We start from the raw sequence: 17,461 nt of genomic DNA, 5'->3' as shown, positions 1-17,461 counted from the left end.
ATGAGCACGCCCTTCAAAAGTCAGATTTATCAAAATTACCAAGATTCAACGGCGGCTTAACACGTATCAAACCTCTCCGATACGTTACAAAGTCTTTCATTGCAGGTTTTGTAAATCTGCTAAAATAAAATCAAATAACTTCAACGTTTATCAATGACTTTTGAATATCTAACACCACTGTATCATGTTGGATTTGGCGCATGGTTCAGGTGAATCATCTCAACAAATTAATTAATTAATTATTAATTATAGATGCAGTTGTGGACTCTGGATTTGACGTCTCAGTAAATTTATGTGATACTGGCCTAATCTACTGTTCGTTTCCCTATTTCGATGTTGCTGTCTCTTTCACGTAGTTTTCATAATCACATGCGGCGATATCGCTGTGATGATTAAATAGATCGAATTGTTTTCTGTGGTACTCCAAAATACTTCCTACAATACTGAATCTTCATCTTAATAAAGTTTTTGTTTAATATAGCACATATTCGTGGCTATAGCCTAGTTACGTTGAAACTTTATGAAATTACAGTTAAGTATCCTAAGTAGATCAAAATTTTCTTATTTTAACCAAATTACATTTGGATGTTTCATCGGGCATGTTTTTGCAAAAGTAAGCGAGTGAGTACCTTAATGTTTTGTTTATCGTGTCACACTAAGTTTATAAGTTAATGCATGGTTGCAGAGTTGTACAGCTTACACAAACTTCAACTTCAGATTTTATGTTAAAATTTTTCGGCATGCAAAATTTAAAACCAAACCTCTCATACTTTACTCAGTTTATTGGAACCGTTCTTGGTAGATTTGTATCAAAGATTTCAACAAGAATTTGGAGTTTAGAATGATGCTGCATATCTGTTTATGACTGTTCAAATACTATCAAAGAGATTTGTCGTCTCAGATTTCATTTCCTCTAAGATATGATATAGGCTATTGTTGTGAGTCAGTGTGCGGCTGCAAATTAGGCATTCTGATCTTCTATGTCGGTTTGCGATTCAGCCGCATCAATCGATTGCTTGCAAAATTATATTTAATTTATATGGATAGAAATTTGTGAAAACAAACCACGGTGTTGACTAAATCTGCCGATTCCTGTTTGCCTGTCCTGGTTTAAGAATAAACGTCCTCTTAGGTAAGCTAGTTTTGAAAAGAAAGCTTAAGCCTACATTATTTTAAGAAATGATGCATCATACGGTTTATGTATTAGCATTTTAGTTGGTGTGCTCTTTGGTCCTGGTCGGAGCAGTAAATATTGACAGTTTGCATGCGCTTATTTATAAGTCATTCGTTTTTTAGTTTCGGAAAAATTTCAATTCCAAGTTAACATTCCACATGAACCATTGGAGTTTTTTTCATGAGCTCAGATTACGATTAAATTGGATGCGAAATTTACCAATCAAGAAGTATACATACAATTCAAGCTTCAAGCCATCCAAGAAATTATAAAAATGTACAGAATACAAGTGCTCAGCATGCCAGGCTGTTGAAAAATGTCAATTGTGTCGTTATACTCGTAGATTTGTTTCTATTCGGTTCATGGTGTGGTATAGAGCAGGGGTCCGCAAATAGTGGGTCGCGAGACCTTCCAGTCTGGGTCGCGAAATATTTTAAACTTACCATAAATATAAGCATCGTATCTGTGTAATAATGAACTTCAGCTTTTTTAAACCTTTAATTATTATTACATTTTTACGTAGTTATTACGTAACAATGCAATAATAGTCGAGCGCACTTGTGCAACCAATTATGCTTTTTTTGTTTCAATTATATGCTAAAAATTATATACTCACAAAATGCTTGGGTCGCAGGAATTTAGAACTAGTTTTTAAGGGTCGCACCTAAAAGTATTTGCGGACCCCTGGTATAAAGGGTAAAATTGACCTTTAGGCAATTCCAAATCAAAAACTTAAAGGTGTTTGGGTAAACCTATCTTAGCAAACTTAAAGGCATGCGAAGAATACATTTTTATAAATACTAAAATATAAAGTGCTAGTAGTGCTGGAAATTGTAATTATTGAAATGTAATTTTGTGCAACATACTTGGTTTCTTGAAACTCTCTGACCCGTTTAATTTCGGTGATAGATAGGGTGTGGCTTATACTACACCCTTTTTGGTTTATCGGAATGCATAAATTGATTGCGCCTCTAAGTGCAATGACAACGCCAGCGTTTGCCGTGAATCGAGTGGTTTCGCATGTCATCAACAGCCATTTTGCATAATATGACATTACAATAACGATCTCAGTAACAATAAATAGCATATATATACTATAGGTGTGCATGTGCACATATACTGTAGGTATGATGTGTAGGGCGTGCTATTTACTTGCTTTTATATTCTTGTGCTGCATTTATAACGTTTTAGCAGTAATAGGGTTCAATAAACTTGCAACGATGCAGAGTTATTTTCCAGACCTGTGTCATAACGGTTGGCAAAAAGAGAAATATAACTGTAAGTCATGCAATACAATTTTCAAAGGAGGACTTTCAAATTCTATAACTTCCAAATATTTTTATTCCAATTATTCGGCATGTTATGTAAATTGCATTGTATATTCGAACACTTTAAGTTCAGCGTTTTCTTTTCCTAATAATATTAGTGGTAAAAAATCATCTATAAGGTACCTGTACCGAATAAGGCCCACCTAACACTTTTTTGAAAATAACTCAAGAACCATAAATGAGAATAGACTGAAAAATCCTATATAAAATCTTTTTATAAAGAAATTAAAAATTCCAAAAAATGGGCCTTATTAGGAGCATAGGCTCCTAATAAGGCCCACCAATTTTGTGAGTATTTTGATTCAAAACATAGTAATAGACAACATATAGCATTATTAGAAATTTCACATTTTAAGTTGTACAAACATTTAAAAAGATTCCACTAGGCGCATCAAAGTAACTGCAACAATTTGCCAACTGATGACTGGAACCACTCTTGAAGTCTGGACATAAATTAGCCAAGCATCTTGTATGGGCGTTATTAGGCGCATGTGGCATCCACGAAAAAAATGTCACATTTTTATCATCAGAAAAATTTTAGCAAAAAAAAGTGCATTATCCTTTTCAATACTAAGTTGGTTGTTACATGAAAACTTCAGCCGGCCGACAACAGTTCATTTAACCGGCCAAATTCTCACTTACTTTTTTTCTAAATTAACAAAACCACCTTAACTGCAAATATCAAATTTTTGTTGTGCTCTAGCGAATCGGTTGATCACGTGACAAGGATGAAATCTGGTAAACCATCATGAATTTATATTAGTTTTTATGTAGGGACAAAATCTTTCATTTATTTGCACGGGTTTGCGAAATATGAGCAATGGGCCTTATTAGGGACCGGGCCTTATTCGGTACAGGTACCTTAGACCTAATATTGCTTACAACAAAATAAAAACTTTTTTTTTTCAGTGTTATAGTCTCCTCATGAGAAGTGAAGCTATATTATCCTATTTGAAAGCTATTTTCTTACTTTGTTGATGCATTATAAAAGAGAAACACAAAAAACGCCTAATGACTCAACAACCTTTTTCTCGTGGTCCTATGCACTGCTGGATACATAAAACGTCGCGTTATGATATGTAAGATTTCACATGGCGTGTGCAAGCAAGCTGCTGCCAATCACAAACAAGCAAATTTTTCTGCCATCTCAACGGAATGCTATGAATCACATTGCGTTGAATTGCATTCTGACTATTTCAGGAATTGGCCTGTTTCTCGCAACCAAGGCATGTGGTAAGTGAACTTCGGAATGTCTTCTTGCAAAAGCATTCTTACATACCTATAATATATATAATTATGGCGTTAGAAATAACTCAAAGCCAGGCTGTAGGTTGAAAGTTAAAGGCGTTTAGTAAGAAATTTCAAAAAACTGCTACTATGTTTAGAATGCATATATTTAGTCAACATGGGTTATTCCATGTTATTCATGGGTTTTATAAATAGGTTCAACTTGCCTTGTTTATTTTGCATTCAATAAAATGATTATAATAATTTGGGTTTTCATTGAATAGATTTTTTGTTGTTATTGCAAAGATTCTCTTTGTACGGTGTAGTTGTATTCCAAATGTGACGTTTAAATTTCAATAAATGCAGACCATTTACAGTAGCCTTCAGTTTATTCTGCAAATAGAAGTTTAATTTTGTATAGAGGCACTTGTCAACTTGAGGATTGTACCCATGTATTTTAACACCATCGGTGGAATAATCAGAACTGCTTAAAAAGAATCCTAACATTGTTTAGCGACTTCTTCAATTTTATATAATATTATTTTGCCAAAATTAACTCAAACTTATAAAATTATCCAAAACTGTCTTAATTATCAATACATTTTATTACTTTGGCTAAACTGCTATCCTTTGTGTAATTTTGATATGTATATTTTCGCATTCTGCTTGTGAAACACCCGATATACAAGCATTCGCAGATGTGAACAAGCCAAGGTATACACTAGATGACTAGACATTTTGAAATAGAATACATTTTTAGAAATATATAGATGATGCCTAATTTACGACTCACGTCCACGTAATGAAATGAATCTGTATAGTATAGCCTAATCGTCAGCAGCACAACACTCCCATGTTGTTTCGTTTCACAGACATAAGATCACTTTCATAAGATTGCGCAAGAAGCTTGCTTGATGGTCATTATTTATCAACGAAGTAAAATTAGTTTTGTTTTCAATGTGTATCTTTCAAATAAGATTTTACAACTCTATTTTCTGTTGTACCTATATACTCTGTGATGTCTGGCTGTCATACCTCGATACAGCACACCGAACAACAGTACAGCCATACATATTGCAAATAATTAACACAATTGATATGCAAGCGAAGTCTAGTTGCGTACATTGCTTGCTACGCAACCCTTTCGCAAAATCTTCATTATATAATTGTTTCAGATGATAATGCAGTCATCAACATTCAACACATCGCGGAGTTCTCTCTTCCCGATAGTAACAATCTTTCAAACTACGGTATAAGCATAAACGTTTCCTGGAATGCTAATCATACTTTCGGTAAGTGATCGAGCTATGACTAAACAATTATACAAGTGCCTAAACATGCAACGATACGTAATTATGAAAAAAAATTGACCTCGTATCGCAGGCTTAACTGTAGCTAAAAGTCAGCCCAGCAATACAGTACAGTATTATTTCTGAAGCATTTAAGCATTTGCTTTTTACGATAATTGAAACATTATATTGTGATGTACTGAAGAAGATGATTTAAGCATTATATAGGCCTATACTGCATAATACCAATTATAAAATCGCTTTTGATGTGTCGCTCAAATTTTCACATTTTTACTTACAGATTTATCACTCGATGGATTTGTATTTTGTTTTTTCGATCCAAACAACCAACCAACTGGAAGTGTGTGGATTTAACATTAAAGATTACTTTTAAAATTGTATCAGAAAACAAATCTTAGAAAACTATAGCCACATTACCGAACGACATAAAACTGATAAAATATAGCAGGGATGTCCAACCTGCGGCCCGTCTGAGATTTTTGTGCGGCCCGCTAGTCATTTTCACTCCAAAAGTATGTACTTTATGCACCCATTTTTCTTGAACTTTAATAGGTTCTGCGGCCCATTGAATTATTTTAAGTGACAATGCGGCCCACTATAATAAAAGGTTGGACATCCCTGGTCTAAACAGTTAAAGCTTTTCACGAGCAGGCCATGAAGTAGGCTACTTGTAGCTTTCAGGTCTCTACAACTTTTAGTGAGTTACACTTGGACTTTTCAGAATACATTTGTGCCTGCCCAATACAATATGAACAACTATGAATGAAATGACTTGTGAAACAAGATATTGTGTAAACCGCTTTCTATACTGGATAATTTTAGGTAGACCTGCACATCTAAGTTGTTCAAGCTACATCAATGAACACAACAATACTTGCCTTTCAAATCGGTAAGCAAGATTGGCTTTACGAGAAAGACATTTTCGAAATAGCACAATAGGTACATTTTGACAATCAATTACTTATACTGCAGCAACTTTTTAAGTGCCATTTCCATTTTGCAGTTGTCACGAAACGTTTCCTTGCTCAAGGAACAGAATAGTGGAAAGAGGTGGTAGCTACTATGATTGTTATTGCCCTGTAGATGAAATTGGTAACACCAACTGTACAATTTGCGAACCGTTTTTCGGTCAATGTCAAATACTTTCCAAAGTAAGAATAGAAGCTGTTGTGTAATCGAAATATTTTATATAATCACCAAGTTAAATGGTTTAGAGAGGGCCTTTTAACAGAATAGACGGAATGTCTCCTTTCCTGCTCACTTTGGTCGAGTTTATGAATTTTACATTCGTGCTTTGTCTGGGGATTGCATGGATCCCAGTCGCACTTTTCAAAACGTCAATTCAATTTTCTGCGTTCAGCAACTGGTTGAAATGGTTGGAATTCCGTTGGATGACGCAATTCCATTTTGTGAAAAGGAACAGACATTGCCAGGTTTCAACTTCAAAATTGTTCTTTTTAAAGCAACAACTTGAACTCTGGTATAGGTGACCATGACTATGTGATTTTACAGAGTCATACATGTCGGGACCGGTTACTAATCTCACAGTCTGTAATGTTACCGATAACATTGTGGAAAACTCGTTAAACGTTGAAGTTTGTTGGGGAGATCCGCTTGATCTGAAATCAACGACTTCTATTTCTTTTTATTATCTTCAGTGGTTGCACCCAGGAAAAAAACGTCCTCTAGGTTACAAACAAGTTGTAAGAAACAGTTATTTTTAACTTATATTTAACGTCATCAGCTTTGTTGTGTAAAAAGTGTTTGACAATTATCGTTGTTAAATAATCTTTTCAGAAATCTCATTTCTCAAACAACGACAGCAAAGATTCGTTTCATTACAAACAATCGATCACGAAGTTGGTATACAATGAGATGTATTTGTTCAGAGTAACTCCTGTATATGAAGAAGGCTGGGATTATGAGGAAGGAGTAGTCAGAGAAATAACTTATACTTCTGAAGGTAAAACATTATGTTCTCGACAATTATATTTTTGTCAAGTATTTAGACAAAACACAAAATGATATTGGGAATTGAAAATTAAAAAGTCTTTTCTATTATTGATTTAATGTTTTGAGACTGACAAATTTCTTCAGATCTTGATGGCTGCGCTTCAAAGTATTGCGATAGTCGAGCCAGATGCGTGGACTTTTCTCCGGGAAGTTCTACTCCGGCCAAGTGTTCATGTCCATACAACTTCACAGGGAATGGCATAAGCACGAGCATAGAGGGTGGAACGGGTTGCATTGGTCCTTGTCAGAGTCAAGCTTCGCTTCACTGCCATAGCAAAGCCGAATGCATAGACAATGAACACTCCATTACAGGGTTGGATTGTCAATGCTTGTAAGTTAGCATAACAGTGAAGAATTCGAGCTATGGCTTTGCTCATTGCTGTTATAATTTGATTTAATTGTTAAAGTTTCCGTTTAACCTGCGATTTGGGTCAATTTCATAAAAATAGTGCCATAAAAAATCAGTATAAAAATAGAAAAAAACACTTTTAGAAACTCATACTTGGGCGATGGAACACTCAAAGGCTTCGGTTGTATGGAAAAGAAAGTTGTCGCCGTAATCAGTGTAGCGACGTTCATTACCCTCGTATTACTGTGCACGGTTATTTATTTCATTGGAAAGAAAAGTTTAATTAAACGGTGAAAAGTACTTTTGTTGAAACAGTTATTATTATTCCTATAATTGACAATAATTGTTTCTTTTCATTTACTTTGTACAGAGTTTTGCAATTTGGTTGGAGGTTTTTCACTTAATTCTTTGTTTGTATTAATACTGCGAGATGCACAGTTTTTCAGTAAAATAACGATTTGAAACATATATATATATGCTTAAATCTGCAGGAAAAGAAGCCAAATTCAGTCTGCTTATATTCCAGATCAAAATCACTATATATCACCGCTACGTATTGTAGGGCAATTCTCAAGCCCGTCTGAGGAACCAATCTTCGGCAAAAAATGGGAAATAAATTTAGATGATCTTCGAATCGAAGGTAGTATATTGTATCTTCATATCGGCCATTGCCATTCAGGAAGTTATCATAACGTCGTGTTTTCGGAATAGTTCTATAAAATAATGGGGCAGAAATAGATGTCTTTATCTGGGCTGGTAGGGGATATGGCTGTGGTTCTTAGTCAGATCGTATGTGGCTTATATCCATTCATTAGAATTAAAATCATTTGCATTCATTCATTCCATTTCAAAAATTATAGCACAATATCTTATAATACGTACCAACATCTAATGGTACAAACAACAAATTTTGAACTTTGCGCTATTTCGGTAAACATCATCGTGACTGCAAATCACACATAAGCTTCTATGTACAATCTGAACAGTCGAAGCTTCAGTAGATAATGAAGTTTTCATAGCAGGTGTCATCGGTAGAGGCAACTTTGGCGTGGTACACAAGGCGTTGCTCACTCAAAAAAATAAAACCGAAGTCCTGGTCGCGGTGAAGTCACTTGCCGGTAAAAGAAACGCATCAAAAACATTTTTACCCCAAATAATTTTTTCCGTTTTTAACCAAACACGCTATATAGGGAATGTCGTTAGCAATCGTCGAGAAGACTTTCTCGCCGAGATGGCGCTCTTAATTTCTCTTGGGAGTCATGAAAATGTGCTGAGTGTCATCGGAGTTTGCACCTGCAGGTCAATTAGTATCAAAGAAGAATCTCCGCTTTTGATCACTCAATACATGATGTATGGAGATCTACTGCATTTTCTTTGGGATTCAAGAGAAGTATGATGTTAACTTCGAGCAGAAGTGTTTTTGCTATAGAGTACAAAGCGTGGCAATACTAAGAATTTATTCCAAGTGGTTTTTTCTTGGTTCAGAGCCGCACTAGTTTCACAGGCATATTTTTATCTGTGTTGTTGCTTTATAGCTGTCTAACAGAAAAGCTGACCCAGTGTATAATTTCACTGAGGCAAGTCTTTTTACAATCAGTCGTCAAGTGGCGTCAGGCCTGCATTTTCTTTCTCAGTCGAGAGTGATACATGGTGATGTGGCGGCTCGAAACGTACTCGTTGGTGAGGTAAGCCAAAGAATGATGGCGATTCTTCTGATAAAACGAAGAGCCTAAAAGTTGAAGATGCTGATGTCAGGGTTGCTTCTCTTATACAAGTACACTGTATACTTTAACTTAGAATCTTTTGGTGAAAATATCGGACTTTGGTCTTGCAAATGATGTCTATCGATACGGTTTCATCAAAGGGGCAACCGAACGTCGTGTGCCTTTCAAATGGATCAGCCCGGAACGGATGTCCGGTGGAAAAAGTCCAATCACCTGGCGCAGTGACGTGTAATAAAATACAAATATTTACTTGAAGTGTCTTTAAATCTTAACCTACAGATACATCAAAAAGTGTTATTTTTTAAGCTGGTCATTTGGGATCTTGCTTTATGAAATGACAACGCTAGGTGCTGCTCCTTATCCGCATATGGAGCCAAACGTGATTACCCAAAAACTGAATGAAGGATACAGAATTCCCCGTCCAACTTCCTGCAGTGAATACATGTAATGTTTTAAATACAATACAACGCTTGACTAAGGCCGTTACCGCATTTTTGATGACAATTTTCAGAACCATTATAGAGAGTTTACAATTGTCTAAAAAAGAAATTTACATGCAAATGGGATTATAATTTGCCGCTTTTTAAAAATCATTTAGATACAGCATCATGTGCGATTGCTGGTCATGGGACGCCATCAAAAGACCCTCTTTTAAAAATCTTGAAGAAAGGTTAAGAGACAGCTCATTCGACTCAGATAAACAGGACATGACCAATTTATCAGCAAACGTGGAAGCTTTGAAATTGAACGATCGCAAAGTTTATGAAGATAACATCGGGCGTCGTGATGGACCACTGCCTGCATCCAACGAAAGCAAAGTTACAAATCAATATATCCTAGATGGCGACATTGTGGTCGACTTAAATAATTAAATGAAGTGGAGAAGTGAAATATAGGCGGCTTGACGTGGCTTGTAAAACTAGCTAATTTCTGCTGAGTTACCAAGCGCCACAAAAACATTATTTTCAGTGCAAAACGCTATTGTTGACATTTCTGATATCTTTTTTTATAATGTTGTACATTCTTACTTAACTTTCAAATGTTTGGGTCTTGTTCTGGATATTAAGCTTTGCATGTGATGTTTGCTATAATAAAGCATTCTGGAATTTGGAGTGACTTTATAAAATTAAAGAAGTACAAGCATGAAGTTTAAGTCAAAAGATCGACCAACTGCCAATTCGAGTATATATAAGAGCTGGAGACTAACCACAAACTAAAACGAGGACTTTACTTCAAGTAAAAATTGTCTAAGCAAAATAAAAATTCTTTTATTTCAAGACATCGCAAACTACACAGTCTGTTCAATTTTAAAGTTGTTGCAATCGGCTTCTAAACCTTTTCGCTTCACCATTGGTTTCCCAACAGCATAGCGTCGTAAGTTAACTTTTCTGCAAATGAAAAGCACTTGTCATATACTGGTTCTTACAATTATATGCAGTAATAATATTTCTTTACGTAGTCTGTAGGTTACCACTGATAGCAAGTTAAAACATTTTAAGTTTTATAAGCCACCAGTTTAAATTAAACTTTACTAAATTAAAAATAATTGCTTTGGCGTACATTACGATTGCTATTTTTTTCTAAATATGGGGTTACAGCGTATAAACATGTTTTTGTATGTGGTCAGTCCAGTTTTTGTTTGGTTTAAAAAAACCTAATTAGTCTGACCTAGAATTTTCACAAATGTATGCTTAAAAATACCAACCTTTTCAGGCATTTGTTTTTCGCTACAAAACAAAAAATTGGGCTGATAAGTACAAACAACAAGATGCCAGCAGTTATCAAGCCGACAACTCCTTTTGTTAAACAGCCTGAACCTTGCCGAGTCCCATCACCAAAGTAAGAATTTCTGAAAAATACCGTTTTATTTCAAACGTTGTTAGCTCAGTGCTAGGTATGGTACCATATATCTATATGACAAGCTTATATTCATCAATGAAATGGACTAATTATATAGGAAATAATTTTGAAGTAAATTATTATTAATTATTTCATTTAATTATTCTAGCCACGCTTACGGGCATTGGCACTTCATTCTTGCAGCGATGTGTTCATCGTCAGTACAACTTGCCATTGGATGACAGTAAAGCGAAGCTTGAGTCTGACAAGGACTAATGCAACCCGTTCCACCCTCTATGCTCGTGCTTATGCCATTCCCTGTAAAGTTGTATGGACATGAACACTTGGCCGGAGTAGAACTTCCCGGAGAAAAGTCCACGCATCTGGCTCGACTATCACAATACTTTGAAGCGCAGCCATCAAGATCTGAAGAAATTTGTCAGTCTTAAAACATTAAATGAATAATAGAAAAGACTTTTTAATTTTCAATTCCCAATATCATTTTGTGTTTTGTCTAAATACTTGACAAAAATATAATTGTCAAGAACATAATGTTTTACCTTCAGAAGTATAAGTTATTTCTCTGACTACTCCTTCCTCATAATCCCAGCCTTCTTCATATACAGGAGTTACTCTGAACAAATACATCTCATTGTATATCAACTTCGTGATCGATTGTTTGTAATGAAACGAATCTTTGCTGTCGTTGTTTGAGAAATGAGATTTCTGAAAAGATTATTTAACAACGATAATTGTCAAACACTTTTTACACAACAAAGCTGATGACGTTAAATATAAGTTACAAATAACTGTTTCTTACAACTTGTTTATAACCTAGAGGACGTTTTTTTCCTGGGTGCAACCACTGAAGATAATAAAAAGAAATAGAAGTCGTTGATTTCAGATCAAGCGGATCCTCCCAACAAACTTCAACGTTTAACGAGTTTTCGACAATGTTATCGGTAACATTACAGACTGTGAGATTAGTAACCGGTCCCGACATGTATGACTCTGTAAAATCACACATTAATGGTCACCTATACCAGAGTTCAAGTTGTTGTTTTGAAAAGAACAATTTTGAAGTTGAAACCTGACAATGTCTGTTCCTTTTCACAAAATGGAATTGCGTCATCCAACGGAATTCCAACCATTTCAACCAGTTGCTGAACGCAGAAAATTGAATTGACGTTTTGAAAAGTGCGACTGGGATCCATGCAATCCCCAGACAAAGCACGAATGTAAAATTCATAAACTCGACCAAAGTGAGCAGGAAAGAAGACATTCCGTCTATCCTGTTAAAAGGCCCTCTCTAAACCATTTAACTTGGTGATTATAGAAAATACTTGAATTACAACACAGCTTCTATTCTTACTTTGGAAAGTATTTGACATTGACCGGAAAACGGTTCGCAAATTGTACAGTTGGTGTTGCCAATTTCATCTACAGGGCAATAACAATCATAGTAGCTACCACCTCTTTCCACTATTCTGTTCCTTGAGCAAGGAAACGTTTCGTGGCAACTTTAAATAATGAAAAATTTAAACACCAATTCGTATGAAACTACATGCCCTAAATTATTATTAGTATGGAAGGTGACCGTGACGAGAACGATTCAAAACATTGTCGTTTTTCAAATGATTTATTTAGTGATGTAATACCCGATTATAAATTACGTTTGTCATCTTACCGATTTGAAAGGCAAGTATTGTTGTGTTCATTGATGTACTGCGAACAGCTTAGGTATTTACCTAAAATATACCGCATATTTTAAGAAGGGATGAGGTGTTTCAAAATACATTTATTCACAATATATAAGCTTATATGCATTTTGAACTGTCCAGGTAAAATGTTTATCAAAAAATTGGAAAACTGGAAAACCACATAAACCACTTTGTAGCCGAAGACAGCATAAACTACTTTGTTAGTAAGCGATATACACAATACGGTAAGGTATCTTAAATTAAACGTCATTGTACACTTGTCGAGTTCCAATCTTGTTCTAATCTTATCTTATGTCAAGCTTATCCGTTTCAATAAGAAGGATCATATGAGACAAGACCTGGTTTTTACAGTTTATGTTTTGTTCCGCATCTTTGTTAATATGTAGGCATAGAGGATGTTTTAAATTTTTTTGCAGTCAGAATTGTTTTTTAAGTTTACACGACAGTAATCAAACTCCTTAAAAAACATTTGAGACAGACAGACGTCATAACGGGAAACACAATTGCTACCAGTGCAACAACCAAATCAATAACGTATTAGCATGTAGTACAGGATTGCAGGGTATAAGCCCAACGATATTTTCGTCAGTTATATTACAGGCCTTACTGTATGGTTAACCAAGCCAGGATGCTATTTCAAAGTAACATGTCATGATGCCTGAATTTTGTTATGTTGGGGATAATTTGGTATTCGAAAGAGCAGGCCAGCAAATCTATGGCAGGGCTGCAAATCTTAACCAAACTGCAATTGGAGACCAAAAGTCAATTTTGCAGTTGGCAATGTTTGCAGCTCTGCCATAAAGGTTAACCTGGTTAGCCATGGAACACATATTAATAACAGAATAAAACAATCTTATCGAAGCCTCTAAGCTATAGCACATCGAAAGCTGATAACTATACAACTCTCTATACAGTCTATAAAATAAACGAATAAGTTGCAAAAAAGCAGGAGCATTGACTTACATCGAACGCCCAACAGGATATTTTAAAGTCCTTTCGTTTTAAATATACGCTTTAAACGTTTAGAAATTTAAGGTTTATACTGTATAGTGTTCGCAATTACGATGCAGATAAACAGCTACCTAAAAGTAATAAAACTTACCTAGTGCTTGATTACTTATGCATTGTTTGAACTGTATAGGCCTATACTTGATTAGAAGGAATCAAGAAATACCACGCACACAGTAATTAATTATCATTCACATACTTCTGCTTGTATAGACGTCTGGATCCGAAAAGCAAAACAAAAATCCATCAATTATATCAACTGAAAATTAATAAAAAAGTTTATTTATGTTAACTGCTTCGAAATCTGAAAATATATAATAACGTAATTATACTTCATTTATATGCAAAGCGGCACACTAGCATAGTAAGGTATGAGTAATCAGCATATTACTATATGCAAAATTGCAACCAGTTTTCCTAAACGCCAGAGATTAAATCATATATAAAGCGGAGAATAAATTGTTACTTTATATCATGATTTATATTATATCATAACTTTATGTTTTTATCATGACCTCTATGGATGACACGTTTACTTGCTTATCAGTTATCACACTTTGTCGTTTATACACTGTACTTTGTATACTCTGTAACTTTATACTTTGAGAAAGCACCAGTGTAAGGTCCGAAACGTGTCAGTATTTAATAAAATATGAAGTTCTCTACAATTGCTGTCATTCTTGCAACATTTGGTATAATTATAACTTCGATTTTAAGATTAGCTTAAAGTGGATTTTAGTGAAGAAAAATCGGTTTCTCTTTGTTTTTGTCTTCGCCTATAGTGGGAGCTGAACTATAAATGCACTTTAATAACTTTTGTTCTTACAAAAAATACAATTAAACACCCACCTAAACATATTGGCCAAGATTTTTTAATTTGATCCTCAAAAGCTGACAAGTGACCACTTACCGAAAGTATGATTCAGATTCCAGGAAACTTTTATGCTTATCTCATAGGTTGAAAAGTTATGTTCGTTCAAAAGATCAAACCGCGCGATGTGCTCAACGTTGTTCACCGCATGATCATCTAAAATAATTTTGAAAACAAACATAAGAATTTTTAATAATCTCTTTGTTTTCAATGATAATAATAAAACATACGATTAAAATATTAAAAAGCACTTTTAAAAGTGCTTTTTTTAAACCCATAACTTTTTCCATTGCAGCCCATCAGCTATAGCCAATCATAATTTAAAATAAAAAATACTAGTATTTAATTTTTGTTGCTTTGATTTGCACAAAAAAAAAATTGAATTAAGTATAATGTATAATGATTGAGCTCGCTTCTGGTCACAGTCCGTAGGAATAACTAACTATAACTCGTTTGGAATTGTCGTATTGAAAATTTAATTATATACGAAAAAACATGAATATATCTTGCAATTTTTAAGTTATAAACCTTCACCAGCATATGAGACATTTTTGTTGCAGTATGTAATAGCAGTACGTAACACACTCACCACAAGCCTTGTTTTCCTGAAACAGTTGTATAGCCAAAACAACTATCAAGCTTAAGTTAGAAAAGAAATTATCCATCAATCAGCAAAAGGCGCCTGAAACGTTGATACAGATTGCGTCTGTTTGACACATGTAGTGTACTTTATATAAACATCCCAACTGAATACTTCAAGCGAGATAATGAGAGGAAAAAAGCTGTCGCTCAACGAAAACGCTTGGTCACAACAATGAAAACTGAATGAATGCGTGCTCTGTGTGTGTCAGGTTAAAGGCTGTAAACACCAAAGCAGCCACAAATGAGTGAGTAAATATATTTGCGAACTCAACTGGTAACATGTTGCTACCTAGAACTTCTAACCAAATGTCTAACCAAAATATATTGCGATACAGCACGATAACACTCATAATTACAATTGCCGAACTTATTTTAACTAATTAAATTTGCGCCAAATTTTTGTACTGAAGAATGATTTTTGTCATGCTATGGTACCTTTTCTATGATCACTTTAAAGCAGAAGCATCGTCCTAACAAAAGAACGAGAACGGAAAAAACGTTCCTAGGTTGATTGTTTCTGAAATTGTTCTCAACACCTTTGGCTCGTATCCAAAATTTTTAAGCACATTTCTGGTTCCTGTGATACGCTACACCGAACAGAAGAGAACACTGCAAAGAAGACAGCTGGGCCATATGACACCGCATTGATTGCATTTATATTGGAAGAACGAATTGACAAGGTTCGAAGTACAGTTCGCGTTTGATTACGAAAAGGATAGACTAGACTTTTTACGCCACAGTTCCAAACACAAAAACTAAGCTTAAAAGAAAAGATATTTTATTTAAGTGGATTTTTTATTCAAGTGTAACTAACCACGCAGCACTTATTGGTCTAAGAAATTACAAATTTAACTGTTGTGTGTGTTTTATTTCCACGTGAAAATTTTCTGTTTGTTGACCGTAGTAGCCTAAGTTAAACAGACGCAGAATCCGCCCACAAAAAATCTCTGCGTGGTTTCAGCCTATGATATAGACTTATTGAAAGGGCTTCACATTTTTTGCGTGAACGTGTTTTAATGAACAACATCTTTCGCTCTTCTTTTTCCAAAGACCATGATATGTAATCAATCGATTTTTGTACACATATGTTTAAGCTACGTTAAGCGTAGCCGACACTTGACACCGTCTCCTTTCATTACCCACATGAGACGATAATGTGTTGTTGTTTCCTTTTAAATCCTCTTTCATTAAGGTAAAGCATTTGAGACAAATCTAGGTGATTTTACAGTGTAAACGTATAACCGCAAGATTACCTGAAGCAGATCGATTTGGGTTAAGTCAGTTTGCGAAAAAAAGCTTCGAGATTTCGTGGGAACTGGAGTGGAATGCAAGGAAAAGATTTGTAAGGAGGTAGAATCTAACCGCACAGGAATGGAGGGAATTTTGCGGTTAAACCAATTTTCCGTCGAAATCGCTTGTTTAACCGTAGACATTTTGTTGACATTATTTCAAACTTATGGGCTTTAAGCTCTTGTTTTCACTTCTTTGTGAACATAACTTTGAAAGTTATAAAAAGTTAGTTATATAGAATTTGGTATTTATGCTAACCTGCATCAACCTGACTGAAATCTATGTTTTAGTCCAAACCTAACTAACCTTCAATTCAACCTTTAAAAACAAAAATAAATTTTTTACATGTTCTTGCTCTTAACTTAACTTTACCGCCCATCTAAACAACGGTCTGCGTGATCCATAGCCTACTGGTGAAAATGGAAACTTTCGAAAAATCGGCGATGCGTTTATGCAATCTATGTAAAAGTTTATTTTGGTGAACATTCTAAAAGATTAAGGCATTTTGCGTGGTTGGGTTATTCATAAGGTTTAGTTTAAAGTTACGAGATGTTTTATGGAAATAAGATTAAATGTTAAACTAGTGATCGAGACAGTTTTGATAAGATTTTACTTGATGAGCAGAAAAGCCCCATATATAGACATAATTTTTCGAGGTTACTTACGGAATTCGGAATAGGCTGTGAGAAATTGGATAATTGATCGTCACATATATGCTCGAAGTGACGAATAATGAAAGTACTTTAGAAATGTGATAATGTCGAACGCGTTCGAAATACCGAAAGCTTTTAAAAAAGTTCTTACAGAAGTATCAATTAGTGTTGTACAGAGCAATAATCATTTCTCTTTGAATTCATTAAGCTATAATGATAAATTAATAATAATTATTATAATAGACCATAAAAAAGTGGATTGCTTTAAGTTTGAATCATCATTAATTGGTTTTGAAATTGATATCCACATCA

General features: G+C 34.8%; 2 protein-coding genes across 2 annotated transcripts; one reads left to right on the top strand and one right to left on the bottom strand.

Annotated features, from left to right (window-relative positions):
* Positions 1-3,628: 3,628 nt before the first annotated feature.
* Positions 3,629-10,231, top strand: LOC143449674 (uncharacterized). The gene is made up of 17 exons (XM_076949968.1): positions 3,629-3,735; positions 4,905-5,021; positions 5,320-5,379; positions 5,862-5,928; positions 6,043-6,190; positions 6,271-6,472; positions 6,552-6,742; positions 6,837-7,002; positions 7,137-7,383; positions 7,545-7,691; positions 7,893-8,041; positions 8,424-8,519; positions 8,592-8,791; positions 8,937-9,086; positions 9,199-9,353; positions 9,432-9,569; positions 9,724-10,231. Exons 1-17 carry the CDS (start codon positions 3,663-3,665, stop codon positions 9,995-9,997), a joined length of 2,580 nt encoding a protein of 859 aa, XP_076806083.1. The 5' UTR covers positions 3,629-3,662; the 3' UTR covers positions 9,998-10,231.
* A 97-nt stretch (positions 10,232-10,328) lies between these two features.
* LOC143450498 (uncharacterized) lies at positions 10,329-15,486 on the bottom strand. The gene is made up of 11 exons (XM_076951064.1): positions 15,154-15,486; positions 14,604-14,720; positions 13,893-13,952; positions 12,652-12,712; positions 12,337-12,484; positions 12,055-12,256; positions 11,785-11,975; positions 11,525-11,690; positions 11,144-11,390; positions 10,831-10,974; positions 10,329-10,513 (listed from the first exon to the last, which is right to left on the bottom strand). Exons 1-11 carry the CDS (start codon positions 15,227-15,229, stop codon positions 10,414-10,416), a joined length of 1,512 nt encoding a protein of 503 aa, XP_076807179.1. The 5' UTR covers positions 15,230-15,486; the 3' UTR covers positions 10,329-10,413.
* Positions 15,487-17,461: the final 1,975 nt, after the last annotated feature.

This window comes from Clavelina lepadiformis, chromosome 3 (assembly GCF_947623445.1).
Source record: "Clavelina lepadiformis chromosome 3, kaClaLepa1.1, whole genome shotgun sequence".
NCBI lineage: Eukaryota > Metazoa > Chordata > Ascidiacea > Aplousobranchia > Clavelinidae > Clavelina > Clavelina lepadiformis.
Note: the sequence above shows the minus strand (reverse complement) of the source record. Positions and strands in the feature narration are given on the sequence as shown.